Here is a 19,309-nt window from a genome sequence, read left to right on the forward strand (position 1 = left end):
AACAACAAAACACGTTTTTAGGTACAGTATACAGGTGAAGGTTGGGTCTGGAGAAATGTAACAGTTTTTTAATCCTAGATTGCCCCCGGGGGGGGGGGGGGGGGGCTACATTGAATGTAAAATAGTTTCAGACTAGTTTGTGGACTGCTGCAGTGCTCACCTTGTCCCTGATGGACTGTCGTACTACTTCTCTTTCTGCCTCCATTTTCCGGTGCTTATCCTTCCTCTCCTCCTCTTGTTGTCTCAGTGCCTCCTGTCTCTCCTCCTCTTCCTCCTTCTTCTTCTTCACGACCTCTGGATCCTTCTCCTCCTCTCCTCCTAACATTTTCCCCATGTCTTTAGTGGCCCCTGGAGGAAACAGTCACACACACAGAGCCAGAAGTCATTCAATTAAAATACTGTAGACTGGTGTGTGCCTTTCCAAATCATGTCCAATCAATTGAATTTACCACAGGTAGACTCCAATCAAGTTGTAGAAACATCTCAAGGATGATCAATGGAAACAGGATGCACCTGAGCTCAATTACGAGTCTCATAGCAAAGGGTCTGAACACTTATGTAAAAAAAATGTATTTGTGTTTTTAATTTTTAAAACATTTGCAGAAATGTCTAAAAACTGTTTTTTTGCTTTGTCATTATGGAGTATTGTGTGTAGATCGATGAGGAAAAAATGATTTAATAAATGTTATAATACGGCTGTAAAATAACAAAACGTAGAAAAAGGGACGGGGTCTGTATACTTTCTAAATGCACTGTATAGGATCATCTTTATAAGGTAAAGATCTTGATCCTGATTTAAAGAAGAGTGGTGAATTCCCTCTTTAGAAAAAAGGGTACTTTCAAGCTTCAAGAATGAGATATTAATCAATTAGGCCTATGCTAATCCAGTTAAGGTCCATTTATGTCTTTGAAGTAAAAAGAGAGGATGGTCGTAGTGAGAGTCCCATGAATTTGGTGGATCGAATCCCCGAGCTGACAAGGTAAAAATCTGTCGTTCTGCCCCTGAACAAGGCAGTTTAACCCACTGTTCCCCGGTAGGCCGTCATTGTAAATAAGAATTTGTTCTTAACTGACTTGCCTAGTTAAATAAAGGTTAAATAAATACAAAATATATTTTTTTAACTGTGGCTATGAATGTGCAATGTATATTGTATAGAGTATAAACAAAGCCGTTGTTCCATCGTTCTTAAAGGCCCAGTGCAGTCAAAAATGTGATTTTCATATGTTTTATATATATATATATATATATATATATATATATATATATATATATATATATATATATATATATATATATATATATATATATATATATCCACACTGTAAGGTTGGAATAATACTGTGAAATTGTGAAAATTATGATAATGCCCTTTTAGTGTAAGAGCTGTATAAAAAAAAAACACATGAAATGTCTGCCTGTTTTGGTGGGATGGAGTTTTGACCTGCCTGGTGACATCACCTGTCGGTAAATTAGCTAATAGACCAATAATTAAGAGTGTTCCAAACTTCTCAGCCCAAAACAGCTACTTTTCAGTTTCCCCCTCTCCGCTCAGACCACTCCCAGACAATCCTAGCAAAATTCTTGCTTGAGAAATTGAAGAAGCTAATTTAGTTTGTTTTTGACCATTTTAAATGAAAACAATCACAGTAAGGTACTTCATTGTTATCCAGAAATGATTTGTTATTGATATTAAAATGGCTGCATTTGGGCCTTTAGATGAAGGTGTATCTGTGGTGTTACATGGGTATATCATTAGTTAGACTGCTAAGTGAGATGTAACAGTGTTACTTCCGTCCCTCTCCTCAACCCAACCCGGGCTCGAACCAGGGACCCTCTGCACACATCGACAACTGCCTCACATGAAGCATCATTACCTATTGATCCACAAAAGGCTTGCTGAGTAAGGGAAACAACTTCTTCAAAGTCTCAGAGTGAGTGATGTCAACGATTGAAACGCTATTAGCACACACCGCTAACTAGCTAGCCATTTCACACCAGTTACAGAGACAGTCTCTCTCCATTGGATATCACTGTCATTGTCCTTTGCACATATCCTCCCCGTCCCTTGTGTCCAGCTTGCCCTACAACATACCGTTAGCAATTTGGAGCTATGTGCTAAAGTGGTCTCTCTTCATACATTCTTTGACTAGATGGTAATTATTTTTTTAATACCTCAATTATATATTCAGAGGATGGGAAGGACAGACTGGGACAAATCATCCTTCAACAGTGGATGTCATGTCTTATGAATCACCATAACTAACCCTTTGACGAGAGAGAGAACGAGAGAGAGAACGAGAGAGAGAGAGAGAGAACGAGAAAGAGAATGAGAGAGAGAGAACGAGAGAGAGAGAGAGAACGAGAGAGAGAACGAGAGAGAGAGAACGAGAGAGAGAGAGAGAACGAGAAAGAGAACGAGAGAGAGAACGAGAGAGAGAACGAGAGAGAGAGAACGAGAGAGCGAGTGAGAGAGAGAGAGAGAGAGAGAGAGAATGAGAGAGAGAACGAGAGAGAGAACGAGAGAGAGAGAGAGAACGAGAGAACGAGAGAGAGAACGAGAGAGAGAGAATGAGAGAGAGAACGAGAGAGAGAGAGAGAGAGAGAGAGAACGAGAAAGAACGAGAGAGAGAGAACGAGAGAGAGAGAGAGAACGAGAGAGAACGAGAGAGAGAACGAGAGAGAGAACGAGAGAGAGAATGAGAGAGAGAGAAAACGAGAGAACGAGAGAGAGAGAACGAGAGAGAGAACGAGAGAGAGAACGAGAGATAGAACGAGAGAGAGAACGAGAGAGAGAACGAGAGAGAGAATGAGAGAGAGAGAAAACGAGAGAGAGAACGAGAGAGAGAACGAGAGAGAGAGAGAGAGAACGAGAGAGAGAGAGAACGAGAGAGAGAACGAGAGAGAACGAGAGAGAGAGAGAGAGAGAACATGCTAGTCAAAAGGCTGTTGCTGCTGAAAAATGTGTTAGGGATGGGGAGAAGATTGGAGAATGGAACTCATTTGAATAATGGATGACCCTCATTGGTAAATGATGCCCTCGTATGTCAAAAGTAAACCTAAATGTTGGACACTTTGGGATTAACTGATGACCAGCATCAAGAAGAGCTCATGAAGATGTACTGTAGCTAGGCTGTTTCCCAAATGGCACCCTAATTCCTACATAGTACACTTCTTTTGACCAGAGACTTATGAGCCCTGGTCACTAGAAGTGCACTACGCAGGAGATAGGGTGCCATTTCTGCTGTAGGCTACAGATGATCATGCATGTACAGAGCGGCTTTGTACACTAGCTATCTGGGGTTTTTCTATGCTTCAGGAGAAGTAAGATGCCTGACTATTACAGATATTATAATACTATTACAGGTATTATAATACTATTACAGGTATTATAATACATTTACAGGTATTCTAATACTATTACAGGTATTCTAATACTATTACAGGTATTATAATACTATTACAGGTATTCTAATACTATTACAGGTATTCTAATACTATTACAGGTATTATAATACTATTACAGGTATTCTAATACTATTACAGGTATTCTAATACTATTACAGGTATTATAATACTATTACAGTAGATATCTGGACTGTTAGCATCATACTATAACAGATGACATGAGTGGTCAGTCTCATAGTGAAGATATAGCATCTGAGTGAGCTGGTTATGACTATGAACTATATATATATACGTATATACCTGGCGCTAACATGCGTCCTTTGTCCTGATCTTGTCCACATTCTGACTGGCCCACATTTTCAGAAATATTGTATGTCTACACATGGTATTTAAATGTGTCTCTTATCTGTCCATTGTGTCCACATTGTGACCAGATTTCCTGGCCCCTCCCTGTCTAGAAATTATTTGACAGCTATTCTTTTCAAAATAATATATTATTTATTTATTTGAAGAGACATATTGATGCCGCCTGTCAATGACTTCCGCGGGCGGGATACTGATGATTTTAAATGGTTTCTCTGTCCAGATCTGTCTACACTTGTAAGATATCCAGACACAATACGTGCATGACTACCTCCAGAGGTGGACAGGAAGATCTGATCACAATCAAATCACAATGTGTCTTTTAATCGTCTACACCTGTCTGAAAATGTGTCCACAATCAGAATGTGGACAAGATCAGGAAAAAGGATGCATGTTAGAACCAGGTGTAAAAAGGGTTTTAGTCTTCTCTCCATGTTTTGACCTGCTGCAGTAACTCCTCAGCTGTCTGTCTGTTTGGAGACTGATTGAAACAGGCCCGCAATTAGCAGTCCCTGCTAATCTAATGTGGTCAGTCAGAGAGCCTGATGAACCAATATCTAATTAACTATGCAGCGACGCAAAGCAATCCCAGGCCAGAGGCTAGGATCCAGACGGAGATCTGTGTGAGATGCCGGAAGCACGTAACAAAGCACATCCAGCTTATAGCCGATGATATCAGTCTAAGGTAAATGTGATAGAGGAGTGGAAAAATAGGACTTTTTAAAATATATATATCTTAATGCCCAGAATGTACTATTCTGACATATCAAGAGTTTGGGACTACACGGTTCTATCCGCAAAAATATTATTCTAAGATAATTTGATTTACACCTCCAAACTCTAATTGGTTTGAATGATGTCAGCTATTTTTATGTCGTATTCTTTTGAGGTTAACAACGTGAATGAAGGTATTTAGAGTACTATATAGGTAGAGAACATTGAACAGAACAAGGCTACGTCAATAATTACATTTAGACAAAAATCCAGATAGAACCTAATCGTCCTAAACTCTGAATTTAGAATATTTTCATGTCTTATCTGAAGAAAGTCAAGGGGAGTGGATAAAATCCAATCAGGTTTGTTGGTTGGATACCTGGCTGTGCCAACATAACAACTTTTCACCTAGCTACATAAACAGACTTGAACACAGTGCACTGCACTGGCTCAATTAACCTTCCATTTCAAACCCATCTTAATACTTTTAGGAATACTGTCTTGTGGTGTCACTCTATATCTCAGCAGGTTTTAAGAGCAACTGGAAACTTCCCCCAGCACAAACCCAATCCTATCCCCCCCAGTCCCGCTGTTGGAACTGTATCTGAGGTTGAGCTGACTATAGATATAAATGATGGAGCCTAATCTGAGTCTATAGGTTGAGTTGACTATAGATATAAATGATGGAGCTGTATCTGAGTCTATAGGTTGAGTTGACTATATATATAAATGATGGAGCTGTATCTGAGGTTGAGCTGACTATAGATATAAATGATGGAGCTGTATCTGAGGTTGAGCTGACTATAGATATAAATGATGGAGCTGTATCTGAGGTTGAGCTGACTATAGATATAAATGATGGAGCTGTATCTGAGGTTGAGCTGACTATAGATATAAATGATGGAGCTGTATCTGAGGTTGAGCTGACTATAGATATAAATCATGGAGCTGTATCTGAGGTTGAGCTGACTATAGATATAAATGATGGAGCGGTATCTGAGGTTGAGCTGACTATAGATATAAATGATGGAGCTGTATCTGAGGTTGAGATGACTATAGATATAAATGATGGAGCTGTATCTGAGTCTATAGGTTGAGCTGACTATAGATATAAATGATGGAGCTGTATCTGAGGTTGAGCTGACTATAGATATAAATGATGGAGCTGTATCTGAGGTTGAGATGACTATATATATAAATGATGGAGCTGTATCTGAGGTTGAGCTGACTATAGATATAAATGATGGAGCTGTATCTGAGGTTGAGCTGACTATAGATATAAATGATGGAGCTGTATCTGAGTCTATAGGTTGAGCTGACTATAGATATAAATGATGGAGCTGTATCTGAGGTTGAGCTGACTATAGATATAAATGATGGAGCTGTATCTGAGGTTGAGCTGACTATAGATATAAATGATGGAGCTGTATCTGAGTCTATAGGTTGAGCTGACTATAGATATAAATGATGAAGCTGTATCTGAGTCTATCGGTTGAGTTGACTATAGATATAAATGATGGAGCGGTATCTGAGGTTGAGCTGACTATAGATATAAATGATGGAGCTGTATCTGAGGTTGAGCTGACTATAGATATAAATGATGGAGCTGTATCTGAGGTTGAGCTGACTATAGATATAAATGATGGAGCTGTATCTGAGGTTGAGCTGACTATAGATATAAATCATGGAGCTGTATCTGAGGTTGAGCTGACTATAGATATAAATGATGGAGCTGTATCTGAGGTTGAGCTGACTATAGATATAAATGATGGAGCTGTATCTGAGGTTGAGCTGACTATAGATATAAATCATGGAGCTGTATCTGAGGTTGAGCTGACTATAGATATAAATGATGGAGCTGTATCTGAGGTTGAGCTGACTATAGATATAAATGATGGAGCTGTATCTGAGGTTGAGCTGACTATAGATATAAATGATGGAGCTGTATCTGAGGTTGAGCTGACTATAGATATAAATGATGGAGCTGTATCTGAGGTTGAGCTGACTATAGATATAAATGATGGAGCGGTATCTGAGGTTGAGTTGACTATAGATATAAATGATGGAGCTGTATCTGAGGTTGAGCTGACTATAGATATAAATGATGGAGCTGTATCTGAGTCTATAGGTTGAGCTGACTATAGATATAAATGATGGAGCTGTATCTGAGGTTGAGCTGACTATAGATATAAATGATGGAGCTGTATCTGAGGTTGAGCTGACTATAGATATAAATGATGGAGCTGTATCTGAGGTTGAGCTGACTATAGATATAAATGATGGAGCTGTATCTGAGGTTGAGCTGACTATTGATATAAATGATGGAGCTGTATCTGAGGTTGAGCTGACTATAGATATAAATCATGGAGCTGTGTCTGAGGTTGAGCTGACTATAGATATAAATGATGGAGCTGTATCTGAGGTTGAGCTGACTATAGATATAAATCATGGAGCTGTATCTGAGGTTGAGATGACTATAGATATAAATGATGGAGCTGTATCTGAGGTTGAGCTGACTATAGATATAAATGATGGAGCTGTATCTGAGGTTGAGCTGACTATAGATATAAATGATGGAGCTGTATCTGAGGTTGAGATGACTATAGATATAAATGATGGAGCTGTATCTGAGGTTGAGATGACTATAGATATAAATGATGGAGCTGTATCTGAGGTTGAGATGACTATAGATATAAATGATGGAGCTGTATCTGAGTCTATCGGTTGAGCTGACTATAGATATACATGATGGAGCTGTATCTGAGGTTGAGCTGACTATAGATATAAATGATGGAGCTGTATCTGAGGTTGAGATGACTATAGATATAAATGATGGAGCTGTATCTGAGTCTATCGGTTGAGCTGACTATAGATATAAATGATGGAGCTGTATCTGAGGTTGAGCTGACTATAGATATAAATGATGGAGCTGTATCTGAGGTTGAGCTGACTATAGATATAAATGATGGAGCTGTATCTGAGTCTATCGGTTGAGCTGACTATAGATATAAATGATGGAGCTGTATCTGAGTCTATCGGTTGAGCTGACTATAGATATACATGATGGAGCTGTATCTGAGGTTGAGCTGACTATAGATATAAATGATGGAGCTGTATCTGAGGTTGAGCTGACTATAGATATAAATGATGGAGCTGTATCTGAGGTTGAGCTGACTATAGATATAAATGATGGAGCTGTATCTGAGGTTGAGCTGACTATAGATATAAATGATGGAGCTGTATCTGAGGTTGAGCTGACTATAGATATAAATGATGGAGCTGTATCTGAGGTTGAGCTGACTATAGATATAAATGATGGAGCTGTATCTGAGGTTGAGCTGACTATAGATATAAATGATGGAGCTGTATCTGAGGTTGAGCTGACTATAGATATAAATGATGGAGCTGTATCTGAGGTTGAGCTGACTATAGATATAAATGATGGAGCTGTATCTGAGTCTATCGGTTGATATTGCTTCTCTCTGAGACCTAGAACCAGAAACTGGTCATAAATTGTGAGCGTTTAATTCCTCGATACTGATCATAGCTTTACATGACAGTATATTGTCTACAATAAGTTTACCAGGCAGCTTGTTTGACTTGTTTATAGTTTAGCAGTTCTTCCAAATTCAGTTTTGTATTTTCAAGATGTCAAGAGGTACGTGCTCCCCTGAGGACAAACATCAGATCGCATGGGGAACAGATGTTCAGTCCATAATATTGACACGTTCATATAGCAGCGTATACAGTACTTACCACCTAAGGCTTGCTTCATCACAAAATTCATGGTTCCTTCTGATACTCTGGTCTTCTACAGACAAACACAACTGTCTATGTAGTCACCCCTTCTTTACCAGATCTCTGTTTCCTTCCTCAGTCTGTGTTTACCTCTTGATCCAACCTGTGGAGACAAAGGAGAGAGAAAGACAAAACAGTTAACCGGAAGATGTTAGCAAAGGATATGGACAGTGGCTAGGTGTGGTTGAGGCAGTAGGGTGGTGTGTGTGTGTGTGTGTGTGTGTGTGTGTGTGTGTGTGTGTGTGTGTGTGTGTGTGTGTGTGTGTATATGTGTGGTTGTAAAGCATAAAGATTTTTCAATCTCTATGTTGTGGAGTCTATGTCTACGTCAATACATCATCACTGAGCTCTAATAGAACAGAGTATATTTCCTGCTACAGTAAACCATCTCTATGTTGTTGAGTCTATGTCTACGTCAATACATCATCACTGAGCTCTAATAGAGCTACATTAAACCATCTCTGCTGCTGCTGGATATTGCACCTCCTAGATGTCACTCTGGTCCCCCTTTAAAAGACAATCCCATTCCCCAGAGGACCCTAGCATCAATATTAAGGGTAGTGTTTTTGTTGTTGTTGAGAGGCGAGGGGTCATAAGGGGTTTGGGATGACAGTGACTATGTGCTTGAGATCCAGAGGGGTAAAGAGAAGAGCCACATGTCCATAAACACACAGTGGGCCTGATGAGCTCCAGTCAAGAGCTGTTGAGATGTAGGCTTGCGTTCCAAATGGAACCCAGTTCCTTATATAGTGTACTACTTTTAGGGCTCTGGTCAAAAGTAGAGCACTATGTAGGGAATAGGGTGTAATTTAGGACGCAGTCATATTCTATAGGGCATCAGCACTGAGCTGAGTGCTCTCCCTGCATTAGCCACTGCTACTCTTCATCTGGGAAAAGTATCTCCAGTTAACAAGAACGTATTATAATGGAGATAGTGCCAACAGCCACCTACATTAGAATAGAGTGTTTTTTATATTCTGCTTGCTTGTTTGACATAGAGTAGAACTCTATGCAGGTGTAGACTGTTGACTGTACAACCCCAAGAAGTCAGTCCAGACCCAAATTTTTATATCAACGGCAAACTTGATGACCCTTAAACGTTTCAAGTTGATAGGCCATTGTGAAATGGATTTACAAAGGATTTAAATGGACACGTAAATCTGATTTCCTGATTTATCAATAACTCAGTCATCTCTTAATTTCTTAACCAATCCCTTAGCTTTGATGTTATTTGGACTCATGGTTCGTGAGAAGAAGTTTTCCAAAATATCCAAGATGTAGGAAAATCTGTCCTGACGGACCATATGGTTTCTTGAGGTAAATTTGTTCAGCATGAGGAAAAACAACTACATACATAGTTTCAAATCTCTAGGTCAAAGGCGGGGGTCGCGGGGGAACTGCAGTGGGGTCGCCAAATATACAGTACATAAACTCAGCAAGAAAAGAAATGCCCTCTCACTGTCAACTGCGTTTATTTTCAGCAAACTTAACATGTGTAGATATTTGTATGAACATAACAAGATTCAACAACTGAGACAAACTGAACAAGTTCCACAGACATGTGACTAACAGAAATGGAGTAATGTGTCCCTGAATGTGTCCCATATATCCTGCCTGTTTGGCCCTGTCCGGGGGTATCATCGGATGGGGCCACAGTGTCTCCTGATCCCTCCTGTCTCAGCCTCCAGTATTTATGCTGCAGTAGTTTATGTGTCGGGGGGCTAGGGTCAGTCTGTTACATCTGGAGTATTTCTCTTGTCTTATCCGGTGTCCTGTGTGAATTTAAATATGCTCTCTCTAATTCTCTCTTTCTCTCTTTCTTTCTTTCTTTCTCTCGGAGGACCTGAGCCCTAGGACCATGCCTCAGGACTACCTGGCATGATGACTCCTTGCTGTCCCCAGTCCACCTGGCCGTGCTGCTGCTCCAGTTTCAACTGTTCTGCCTGCGGCTATGGAACCCTGACCTGTTCACCGGACGTGCTACCTGCTGTTCTCAACTCTCTAGAGACAGCAGGAGCGGTAGAGATACTCTCAAAGATCGGCTATGAAAAAGCCAACTGACACTTACTCTTGAGTTGCTGACTTGTTGCACCCTCGACAACTACTATGATTATTATTATTTGACCATGCTGGTCATTTATGAACATTTTAACATCTTGACCATGTTCTGTTATAATATCCACCCGGCACAGCCAGAAGAGGACTGGCCACCCCTCATAGCCTGGTTCCTCTCTAGGTTTCTTCCTAGGTTTTGGCCTTTCTAGGGAGTTTTTCCTAGGGAGTTTTTCCTAGCCACCGTGCTTCTTTCACATGCATTGCTTGCTGTTTGGGGTTTTAGGCTGGGTTTCTGTACAGCACTTTGAGATATCAGCTGATGTACGAAGGGCTATATAAATACATTTGATTTGATTTGATTTGAACAAACGGGGGTCAAAATCAAAAGTAACAGTCAGTATCTGGTCTGGCCACCAGCTGCATTAAGTACTGCAGTGCATCTCCTTCTCATGGACTGCACCAGATTTGCCAGTTCTTGCTGTGAAATCTTACCTCACTTTCCACCAAGGCACCTGCAAGTTCCCGGACATTTCTGGGGGGAATGGCCCTAGCCCTCACCCTCCGACCCAACAGGTCCCAGACATGCTCAATGGGATTGAGATTCGGGCTCTTCGCTGGCCATGGCAGAACACTGACATTCCTGTCTTGCAGGAAATCACGCACAGAACGAGCCGTATGGCTGGTGGCATTGTCATGCTGGAGGTTCATGTCAGGATGAGCCTGCAGGAAGGGTACCACATGAGGGAGGAGACTGTCTTCCCTGTAACGCACAGCGTTGAGATTGCCTGCAATGACAACAAGCTCAGTCCGATGATGCTGTGACACACCGCCCCAGACCATGATGGACCCTCCACCTCCAAATCAATCCCACTCCAGAGTACAGGCCTCGGTGTAACGCTTTTGAGAGCACTTTTTGTAATCGAACCCTGTTATCGAACCATGTAATCGAACCATGTAATCAAACCCTGTAATCGAACCCACAAATGCTGATGCTCCAGATACTCAACTAGTCTAAAGAAGGACAGTTTTATTACTTCTTTAATCAGCACAACAGTTTTCAGCTGTGCTAACATAATTGCAAAAGGGTTTTCTAATGATCAATTAGCCTTTTAAAATGATTAACTTGGATTAACTAACATAACGTGCCATTGGAACACAGGAGTGATGGTTGCTGATAATGGGCCTCTGTACGCCTATGTAGATATTACATTAGAAAACTGCAGTTTCCAGCTACAATCATAATTTACAACATTAACAATGTCTACACTGTATTTCTGATCAATTTGATGTTATTTTACTGGACAATTTTTTAAAACTTTTTTTTCAAAAACAAGGACATTTCTAAGTGACCCCAAACTTTTGAACGGTAGTGTAGGTATCAAAAAGGTTCCTTGTCTCTTGATTACTAGCCTAGTCCCCAGGACCAACCACTAGTGAGAGAGAGAGCAGGCTGCTGGATGAGATCCTTCCCCTTATGAATATCCATAACTTGAACATACTATTGCAAACACTACAATAACATAAGGTTAAGCGGTTAAGTGTTTCAGAGCTTGATTCTTTGCTACACTTTGCAAACAGAGGCTGCTATCATTTTTCTTCATTCTTTATATCCATGTTATTGTAACACACCTTGTCTTCAGTGACACTCCTTTAAAGGTTGATGAATCTAATTACTATATTTGGGGAGAAACAATGGAAATGTGTGTTCAGTACAGAACTCCAAACTGTCTTCCCCCCTACAGCACTCTGATTGGCTGAAACAAGCCAGATAGCTTTACAGTGACAGGTTTATGGGGTTGTTACCAGGACAACCACTTCTTAAATCAGCTAGATAAGTGAGAGAGAAGGAACCCAGAACCATTGTTCTGTCAGGACAGGAGATGAAACAGCAGCAGCTGTAGGACCAGACCAGGTCAGAGAGGACCAGGTCAGAGAGGAGGAGGACCAGGTCAGAGAGGACCAGGTCAGAGAGGAGGAGGACCAGGTCAGAGAGGACCAGGTCAGAGAGGAGGAGGACCAGGTCAGAGAGGACCAGGTCTACCAGAGAGAGGAGCGAGGACCAGGTCAGAGAGGAGGAGGAGACCAGGTCAAGAGAGGAGGAGGACCAGGTCAGAGAGAAGGATGACCAGGTCAGAGAGGAGGAGGACCAGGTCAGAGAGGACCAGGTCAGAGAGGAGGAGGACCAGGTCAGAGAGGAGGAGGACCAGGTCAGAGAGGAGGAGGACCAGGTCAGAGAGAAGGATGACCAGGTCAGAGAGGAGGAGGACCAGGTCAGAGAGGACCAGGTCAGAGAGGAGGAGGACCAGGTCAGAGAGGAGGAGGAGGACCAGGTCAGAGAGGAGGAGGAGGAGGAGGAGGAGGACCAGGTCAGAGAGAAGGATGACCAGGTCAGAGAGGAGGAGGACCAGGTCAGAGAGGACCAGGTCAGAGAGGAGGAGGACCAGGTCAGAGAGGAGGAGGACCAGGTCAGAGAGGAGGAGGACCAGGTCAGAGAGGAGGAGGACCAGGTCAGAGAGGAGGAGGACCAGGTCAGAGAGGAGGAGGACCAGGTCAGAGAGGAGGAGGACCAGGTCAGAGAGGAGGAGGACCAGGTCAGAGAGGACCAGGTCAGAGAGGAGGAGGACCAGGTCAGAGAGGAGGAGGAGGACCAGGTCAGAGAGGAGGAGGAGGAGGAGGAGGACCAGGTCAGAGAGGAGGAGGACCAGGTCAGAGAGGAGGAGGACCAGGTCAGAGAGGAGGAGGACAGGTCAGAGAGGTTGAGGACCAGGTCAGAGGAGGAGGAGGAGGAGGAGGAGGAGGAGGAGGAGGAGGAGGAGGAGGAGGAGGAGGAACAGGTCAGAGAGGTTGAGGACCAGGTCAGAGAGGAGGAGGAGGAGGACCAGGTCAGAGAGGAGGAGGAGGAGGACCAGGTCAGAGAGAAGGATGACCAGGTCAGAGAGGAGGAGGACCAGGTCAGAGAGGACCAGGTCAGAGAGGAGGAGGACCAGGTCAGAGAGGAGGAGGACCAGGTCAGAGAGGAGGAGGAGGAGGACCAGGTCAGAGAGGAGGAGGACCAGGTCAGAGAGGAGGAGGAGGAGGACCAGGTCAGAGAGGAGGAGGAGGACCAGGTCAGAGAGGAGGAGGAGGAGGAGGAGGAGGAGGAGGAGGACCAGGTCAGAGAGGAGGAGGACCAGGTCAGAGAGGAGGAGGAGGACCAGGTCAGAGAGGAGGAGGACCAGGTCAGAGAGGAGGAGGACTAGGTCAGAGAGGAGGAGGAGGAGGAGGAGGAGGACCAGGTCAGAGAGGAGGAGGACCAGGTCAGAGAGGAGGAGGACCAGGTCAGAAAGAAGGAGGACAAGGTCAGAGAGGAGGAGGAGGCATGAACACAGAGATGCTTACTATGCCAGAGGCCCAGAAGCTTAAGAAATGAGAAATTATCATACAATCTTCCTCCACGGACTGGATACAGGATAAGAGAGAGAACAAAGACATTTCCTTCTATAACATCGGAAGGTGTAACCTTTCAACCTAACACCAACCACCTTTGACCAATCAAACGATCCCAAATTTACAGTGTAACCTGACCACCAAGGTCCAATCTCCACAGGGTGACACAGCATCTAAAGGCTTGTGTAGCGGAGGAGACCAATGTTCTCCCTGTACAGATAGAAGTTACCACGGAGACCATACATCCATATAGACATCATCAGAGTTATCCTGAGTGAACAAGTGTCAGATAGATACCAAAACATGGATAGTAAATCATTATTCTGTCACTCATTCAATAGTCAGTCCTCTGGATACTGTAACAGAGATACATACGGCCTCAGAGGAGGTATTGTCCTTTCCTTCCTGGACCATTTGCCACGCAGCTCCAGGGGACAGAGAACACATAAATCAGGGTGGAGCCTACAGTCCAGACAGCCAGATGACGACATGACTCAGGAGTCGTTAGTTGTCCCGCGAGGCCCATCGTAGCGAGGCCCATGGTAGTGAGGCCTATCATAGCGAGGCCCATGGTAGTGAGGCCTATCATAGCGAGGCCCATGGTAGTGAGACTTATCATTGCGAGGCCCATGGTAGTGAGGCCTATCATAGCGAGGCCCATGGTAGTGAGACTTATCATTGCGAGGCCCATGGTAGTGAGGCCTATCATAGCGAGGCCCATGGTAGTGAGGCCCATCGTAGCGAGGCCCATGGTAGTGAGGCCCATCATAGCGAGGCCCATGATAGTGAGACCCATGGTAGTGAGACACATCATAGCGAGGCCCATGGTAGTGAGTCCTATCATAGCGAGGCCCATGGTAGTGAGTCCTATCATAGCGAGGCCCATGATAGTGAGACCCATGGTAGTGAGTCCTATCATAGCGAGGCCCATGATAGTGTAATAAAGATAATCTAACGTTTTACCTAATGATATATAAGGAGGGCATTTGCACAACATGTTTCACAACAGCACACAACAAAATTCCAGAGACATATTGAGCGACCAACTGATACCAATCACGACCACACCCAGAGACAGATGGCTGACTTAAGCCCTAGCCACACGAACTGACCACTGGTGTAAAGAACAACATTCCATGAATATCGCAAGCACCCAGACAAGAATTACCAGAAATACACACACACACACACACACACACACACACTTAGGTGTGTTGGACTCCGAGGACAAAGGACACTGCCAAGGGCCAATGGGAAGTCGACACCACCTGGAGAGTGGACCGTCCCTCCACTCATCGACCAGTCAGGAGAGCGGACCTACTAGACTCAACGTCAACACACTGTTATTTCATTGTATAAATTGGATGTACACTATGTTTCGGGGCTCTCTTCTGCTAGTTCCCTATGCGCTAAACGAAGGAGTCCGTGCACGCTCAGCCAAATATCTTTGTCTCATAATAAACTGCCTTACTATATACTGAATCCACCTGGTCCATCGTCTTGACTTGGTTTCCTTCTCAAATAACTAATCATCAACAATAGTGAGACCCATGGTAGTGAGACACATCATAGTGAGACCCATGGTATTGAGGCCTATCATAGCGAGGCCCATGGTAGTGAGACTTATCATTGCGAGGCCCATCGTAATGAGGCCCATGGTAGTGAGACCTATCATAGCGAGGCCCATGGTAGTGAGACTTATCATAGCGAGGCCCTTCGTAATGAGGCCCATGGTAGTGAGACCTATCATAGCGAGGCCCATGGTAGTGAGACTTATCATAGCGAGGCCCATGGTAGTGAGACTTATCATAGCGAGGCCCATGATAGTGAGACCTATCATAGCGAGGCCCATGGTAGTGAGACTTATCATAGCGAGGCCCATGGTAGTGAGACCTATCATAGCGAGGCCCATGGTAGTGAGACTTATCATAGCGAGGCCCATGGTAGTGAGACTTATCATAGCGAGGCCCATCGTAATGATGTCCATGGTAGTGAGACCCATCATAGCAAGGCCCATCATATCGAGAACCATGGTAGTGAGACTCATCATAGCGAGGCCCATGTTAGTGAGACCCATGGTAGTGAGGCCCATGGTAGTGAGGCCCATGGTAGTGAGACCTATCATAGCGAGACCCATGGTAGTGAGACCTATCATAGCGAGGCCCATGGTAGTGAGGCCCATCATAGCGGGGCCCATGGTAGTGAGACCTATCATAGTGAGGCCCATAGTAGAGAAACCTGTTAGTGGCCTATCGTGACCTCAGAACCAGGTTCCTGGGGTCTGTTAGTGACCTATCGTAACCTCAGAACCAGGTTCCTGGGGTCTGTTAGTGACCTATCGTGACCTCAGAACCAGGTTCCAGGGGTCTGTTAGTGACCTATCGTGACCTCAGAACCAGGTTCCTGGGGTCTGTTCAGGAGGGAGCAACATGACAAAATAATCAGATAGAAATGCATTTCGCAGACAGATTTTTCTGCCCTGTAGAATTGGGGCATCATGTCAGCGGCTCTAATCATTACAATTCTATCAAATCAAATTTTATTGGTCACATACAGATGTGTCAGGTGCAACCACACTAAACAAGAAACAATTACCCACAAAACCCAAAGGAAAAACATGCTCCTTATGTGTGACTCCCAATCAGCAGCAACGAGCTTCAGCTGTGCCTGATTGGGAGCCACACACATGGCCCAAAACAAAGAAATACAAAAACATAGAAAAAGGAACATAGAACGCCTACCCAATGTAACACCCTGGCCTAACCAAAATAAAGAACAAAAAACCCCTCTCTATGGCCAGGGCGTTACAAGATGTTATTGGGGGTGTAGTGAACTGCTTATGTTCCTAGCTCCAACAGTGCAGTAATATCTAACAGTTCATAACAATACACAGTAATCTAAAAGTAAAAGAATGGAATTAAGAAATATATAAATATTAGGACGAGCAATGTTGGAGTGGCATTGACTAAAATACAGTACAATAGAATACAGTGTAAACATATGAAATGAGTAATGCAGTATGTAAACATTATTAAAGTGACTAGTGCATCGCTCTGGGAAGAGGAAGGGTGGGGGTGTATGCTTCATGATTAACGACTCATGTTGTAATCATAACAACATACAGGAACTCAAGTCCTTCTGCTCACCCGACCTACAAGTCCTTACATTCAAATGTCGGCCATTTTACATCCCAAGAGAATTCTCTTCAGTTATAGTCACAGCTGTGTACATTCCCCCTCAAGCAGGGGCGAAAATCTGATATCAACTTTGGAGGGGACAATTACATGAAATTTTCACAAGAGCAATTCCTGAGGGGGACACCAAAAGTAGTGCTGTAACACATAGCCTACATTGTAATATGGTAAATGTATATTGAGGAACCAAAGAAATAAGGTGTTTGCCGTACTCCTAACTACCGGTACCCAAAACTACACAACTAATCACAACAGCAATACCATTGCCTTTAACAAATCTTAGTTCAGTCACCAGTTTAAGTTGAGAGTGGGGGTATCCATGGCATTTTCCAATTATGTTCCTATTTTACAAGTCAAAAAAATTGAGAACCTTTCATAATGTTGCCAAACAAAGACTCAACAAACTTACCTGAGACACCCTGTCTCTGCCAGTCTGTCCCTGCATATCTGTCCCCAACTCTGCTGTCTGTGTGCCATCTGTTGCCTGCTCTGCCTAATGACATCATTGTGAAACATTTCCATTAGAATTTCATTTCTTTCTTATGAACATTTTATCAACTAGTCTTTGAGATATTAGGATACTAGGGTTCTTACTTTGCGTTTTGGTGTACTGAAAAATACTCTGATGTCCGTCTTTTTTATTTTTCTGCCATTTTTCTACCTGGCTGGCTGGCTGGCTGGCTACACACACACACACACACACACACAGTGTGTAGGTTATTTACAGTAGGAGATGGGCCTCTATCATCTTATCTTCTATCATTCTATTTGGGCTTCAATCTAAAAGGTAGCTAGCAAATGTGAAACGGATTGCAGTGACAAGAGTTGACAGCTGTATGAGTTCAGCATTTACACAACATATGCTGCAACCTTTTGTAATTTTAATAGTTTGTTTCATATTGGCTGGCTTCCAACAATAGCTGAATTTGCAAAGCTAGCGAGCACCAATTCCATTTCAGTGGTGTTTGCTATAATCTTTGCTACCCGGGTTAAATAAAGGTGAAATAAAATAAATAAAAGTTCCCTTGCGACAATTTAGCTTTTGCAACGAGACCATTAAATATATTTAAGACAATGGTAGAAGAGAGTGTAGTTCTGTTCAGTTTGGACTTCAGTTTATCGCTGTAACGGCTGTCTTCAGAAATGAACCAAGGCGCAGCAGGTATGTGAATACTCATCTTTAATTACCCAAAAAAAGGAGTAAAGCATCCACAGGAAACAATAAACACGACAGAAGCAACAGTTTGCAGGCTAAAAAACGCAGTGCAAAACAACCACCCACAACCCCAAAGAAAAACACACACACCTATATAGGACTTCCAATCAAAGGCAACTCAACACACCTGCCTTCAATTGGAAGTCCCAATCACCAACCCAACATTTAACAAACACAAACCACCTGCCACATCCTGACCAAGACTAACACCATTACGCCCTCCGCTGGTCAGGACGTGACAGTACCCCCCCCTCAACGTGCAGACCCCGGGATGCACCTAAAAAAAGAAAACACAAGAAAATCCCCAATACCCCAACAAAACCAACAAACAATAACCCCTAAACAATAAGGGAGGGAAGGGAGGGTGGCTGCCGTCACCGACGGCACTGTGCTACACCCTCCCTCCCCAACCCACCTATCCTGGAGGTGGCTCAGGTGCAGGACGTGGACCTCGCTCCACCTTCGGCGTCGCCCACTTTGGTGGCGCCGATAGCTGCGCCGGGCAGACGGACCACTCGGGCTGACCCTGGCAGATGGACCACTTGGGCTGGGTCGGAAGGCATTCGGGCCACTCGGGCTGGGCCGGAGGGCAGGAGGGCCACTCGGGCTGGGCCGGAGGGCAGGAGGGCCACTCGGGCTGGGCCGGAGGGCAGGAGGGCCCCTCGGGCTGGGCCGCAGGGCAGGAGGGCCCCTCGGGCTGGGCCGGAGGGCAGGAGGGCCACTCAGGCTGGGCCGGAGGGCAGGAGGGCCCCTCGGGCTGGGCCGGAGGGCAGGAGGGCCACTCGGGCTGGGCCGGAGGGCAGGAGGGCCACTCGGGCTGGGCCGGAGGGCAGGAGGGCCACTCGGGCTGGGCCGGAGGGCCGGAGGGCAGGAGGGCCACTCGGGCTGGGCCGGAGGGCAGGAGGGCCACTCGGGCTGGGCCGGAGGGCAGGCAGGGCACCCTGGCAGATCCGGGCAGGCGGGCACCTCTGGCAGAACCGGGCAGTCTGGCCACTCTGGCAGTTCCGGGCAGTCTGGCCACTCTGGCAGTTCCGGGCAGTCTGGCCACTCTGGCAGTTCCGGGCAGTCTGGCCACTCTGGCAGTTCCGGGCAGTCTGGCCACTCTGGCAGTTCCGGGCAGCCGGGCCACTCTGGCAG

General features: G+C 44.4%; 1 protein-coding gene across 1 annotated transcript in view; it reads right to left on the reverse strand.

Annotated features, from left to right (window-relative positions):
• LOC106604136 (complexin-2) overlaps window positions 1–19,309 on the reverse strand; it is a 42,297-nt gene that overhangs the window by 14,892 nt on the left and 8,096 nt on the right. The window contains exons 2-3 of the mRNA XM_014198540.3: window positions 8,240–8,384; window positions 161–348 (exon numbers count right to left, since the gene is read on the reverse strand). Coding sequence (XP_014054015.1) covers window positions 161–348; window positions 8,240–8,270 — 219 coding nt within the window. The 5' untranslated portion in view covers window positions 8,271–8,384. The remainder of the gene's footprint in view (window positions 1–160; window positions 349–8,239; window positions 8,385–19,309) is intronic.

This window comes from Salmo salar, chromosome 05 (assembly GCF_965601325.2).
Source record: "Salmo salar chromosome 05, fSalSal1, whole genome shotgun sequence".
Taxonomy (NCBI): Eukaryota; Metazoa; Chordata; class Actinopteri; order Salmoniformes; family Salmonidae; genus Salmo; species Salmo salar.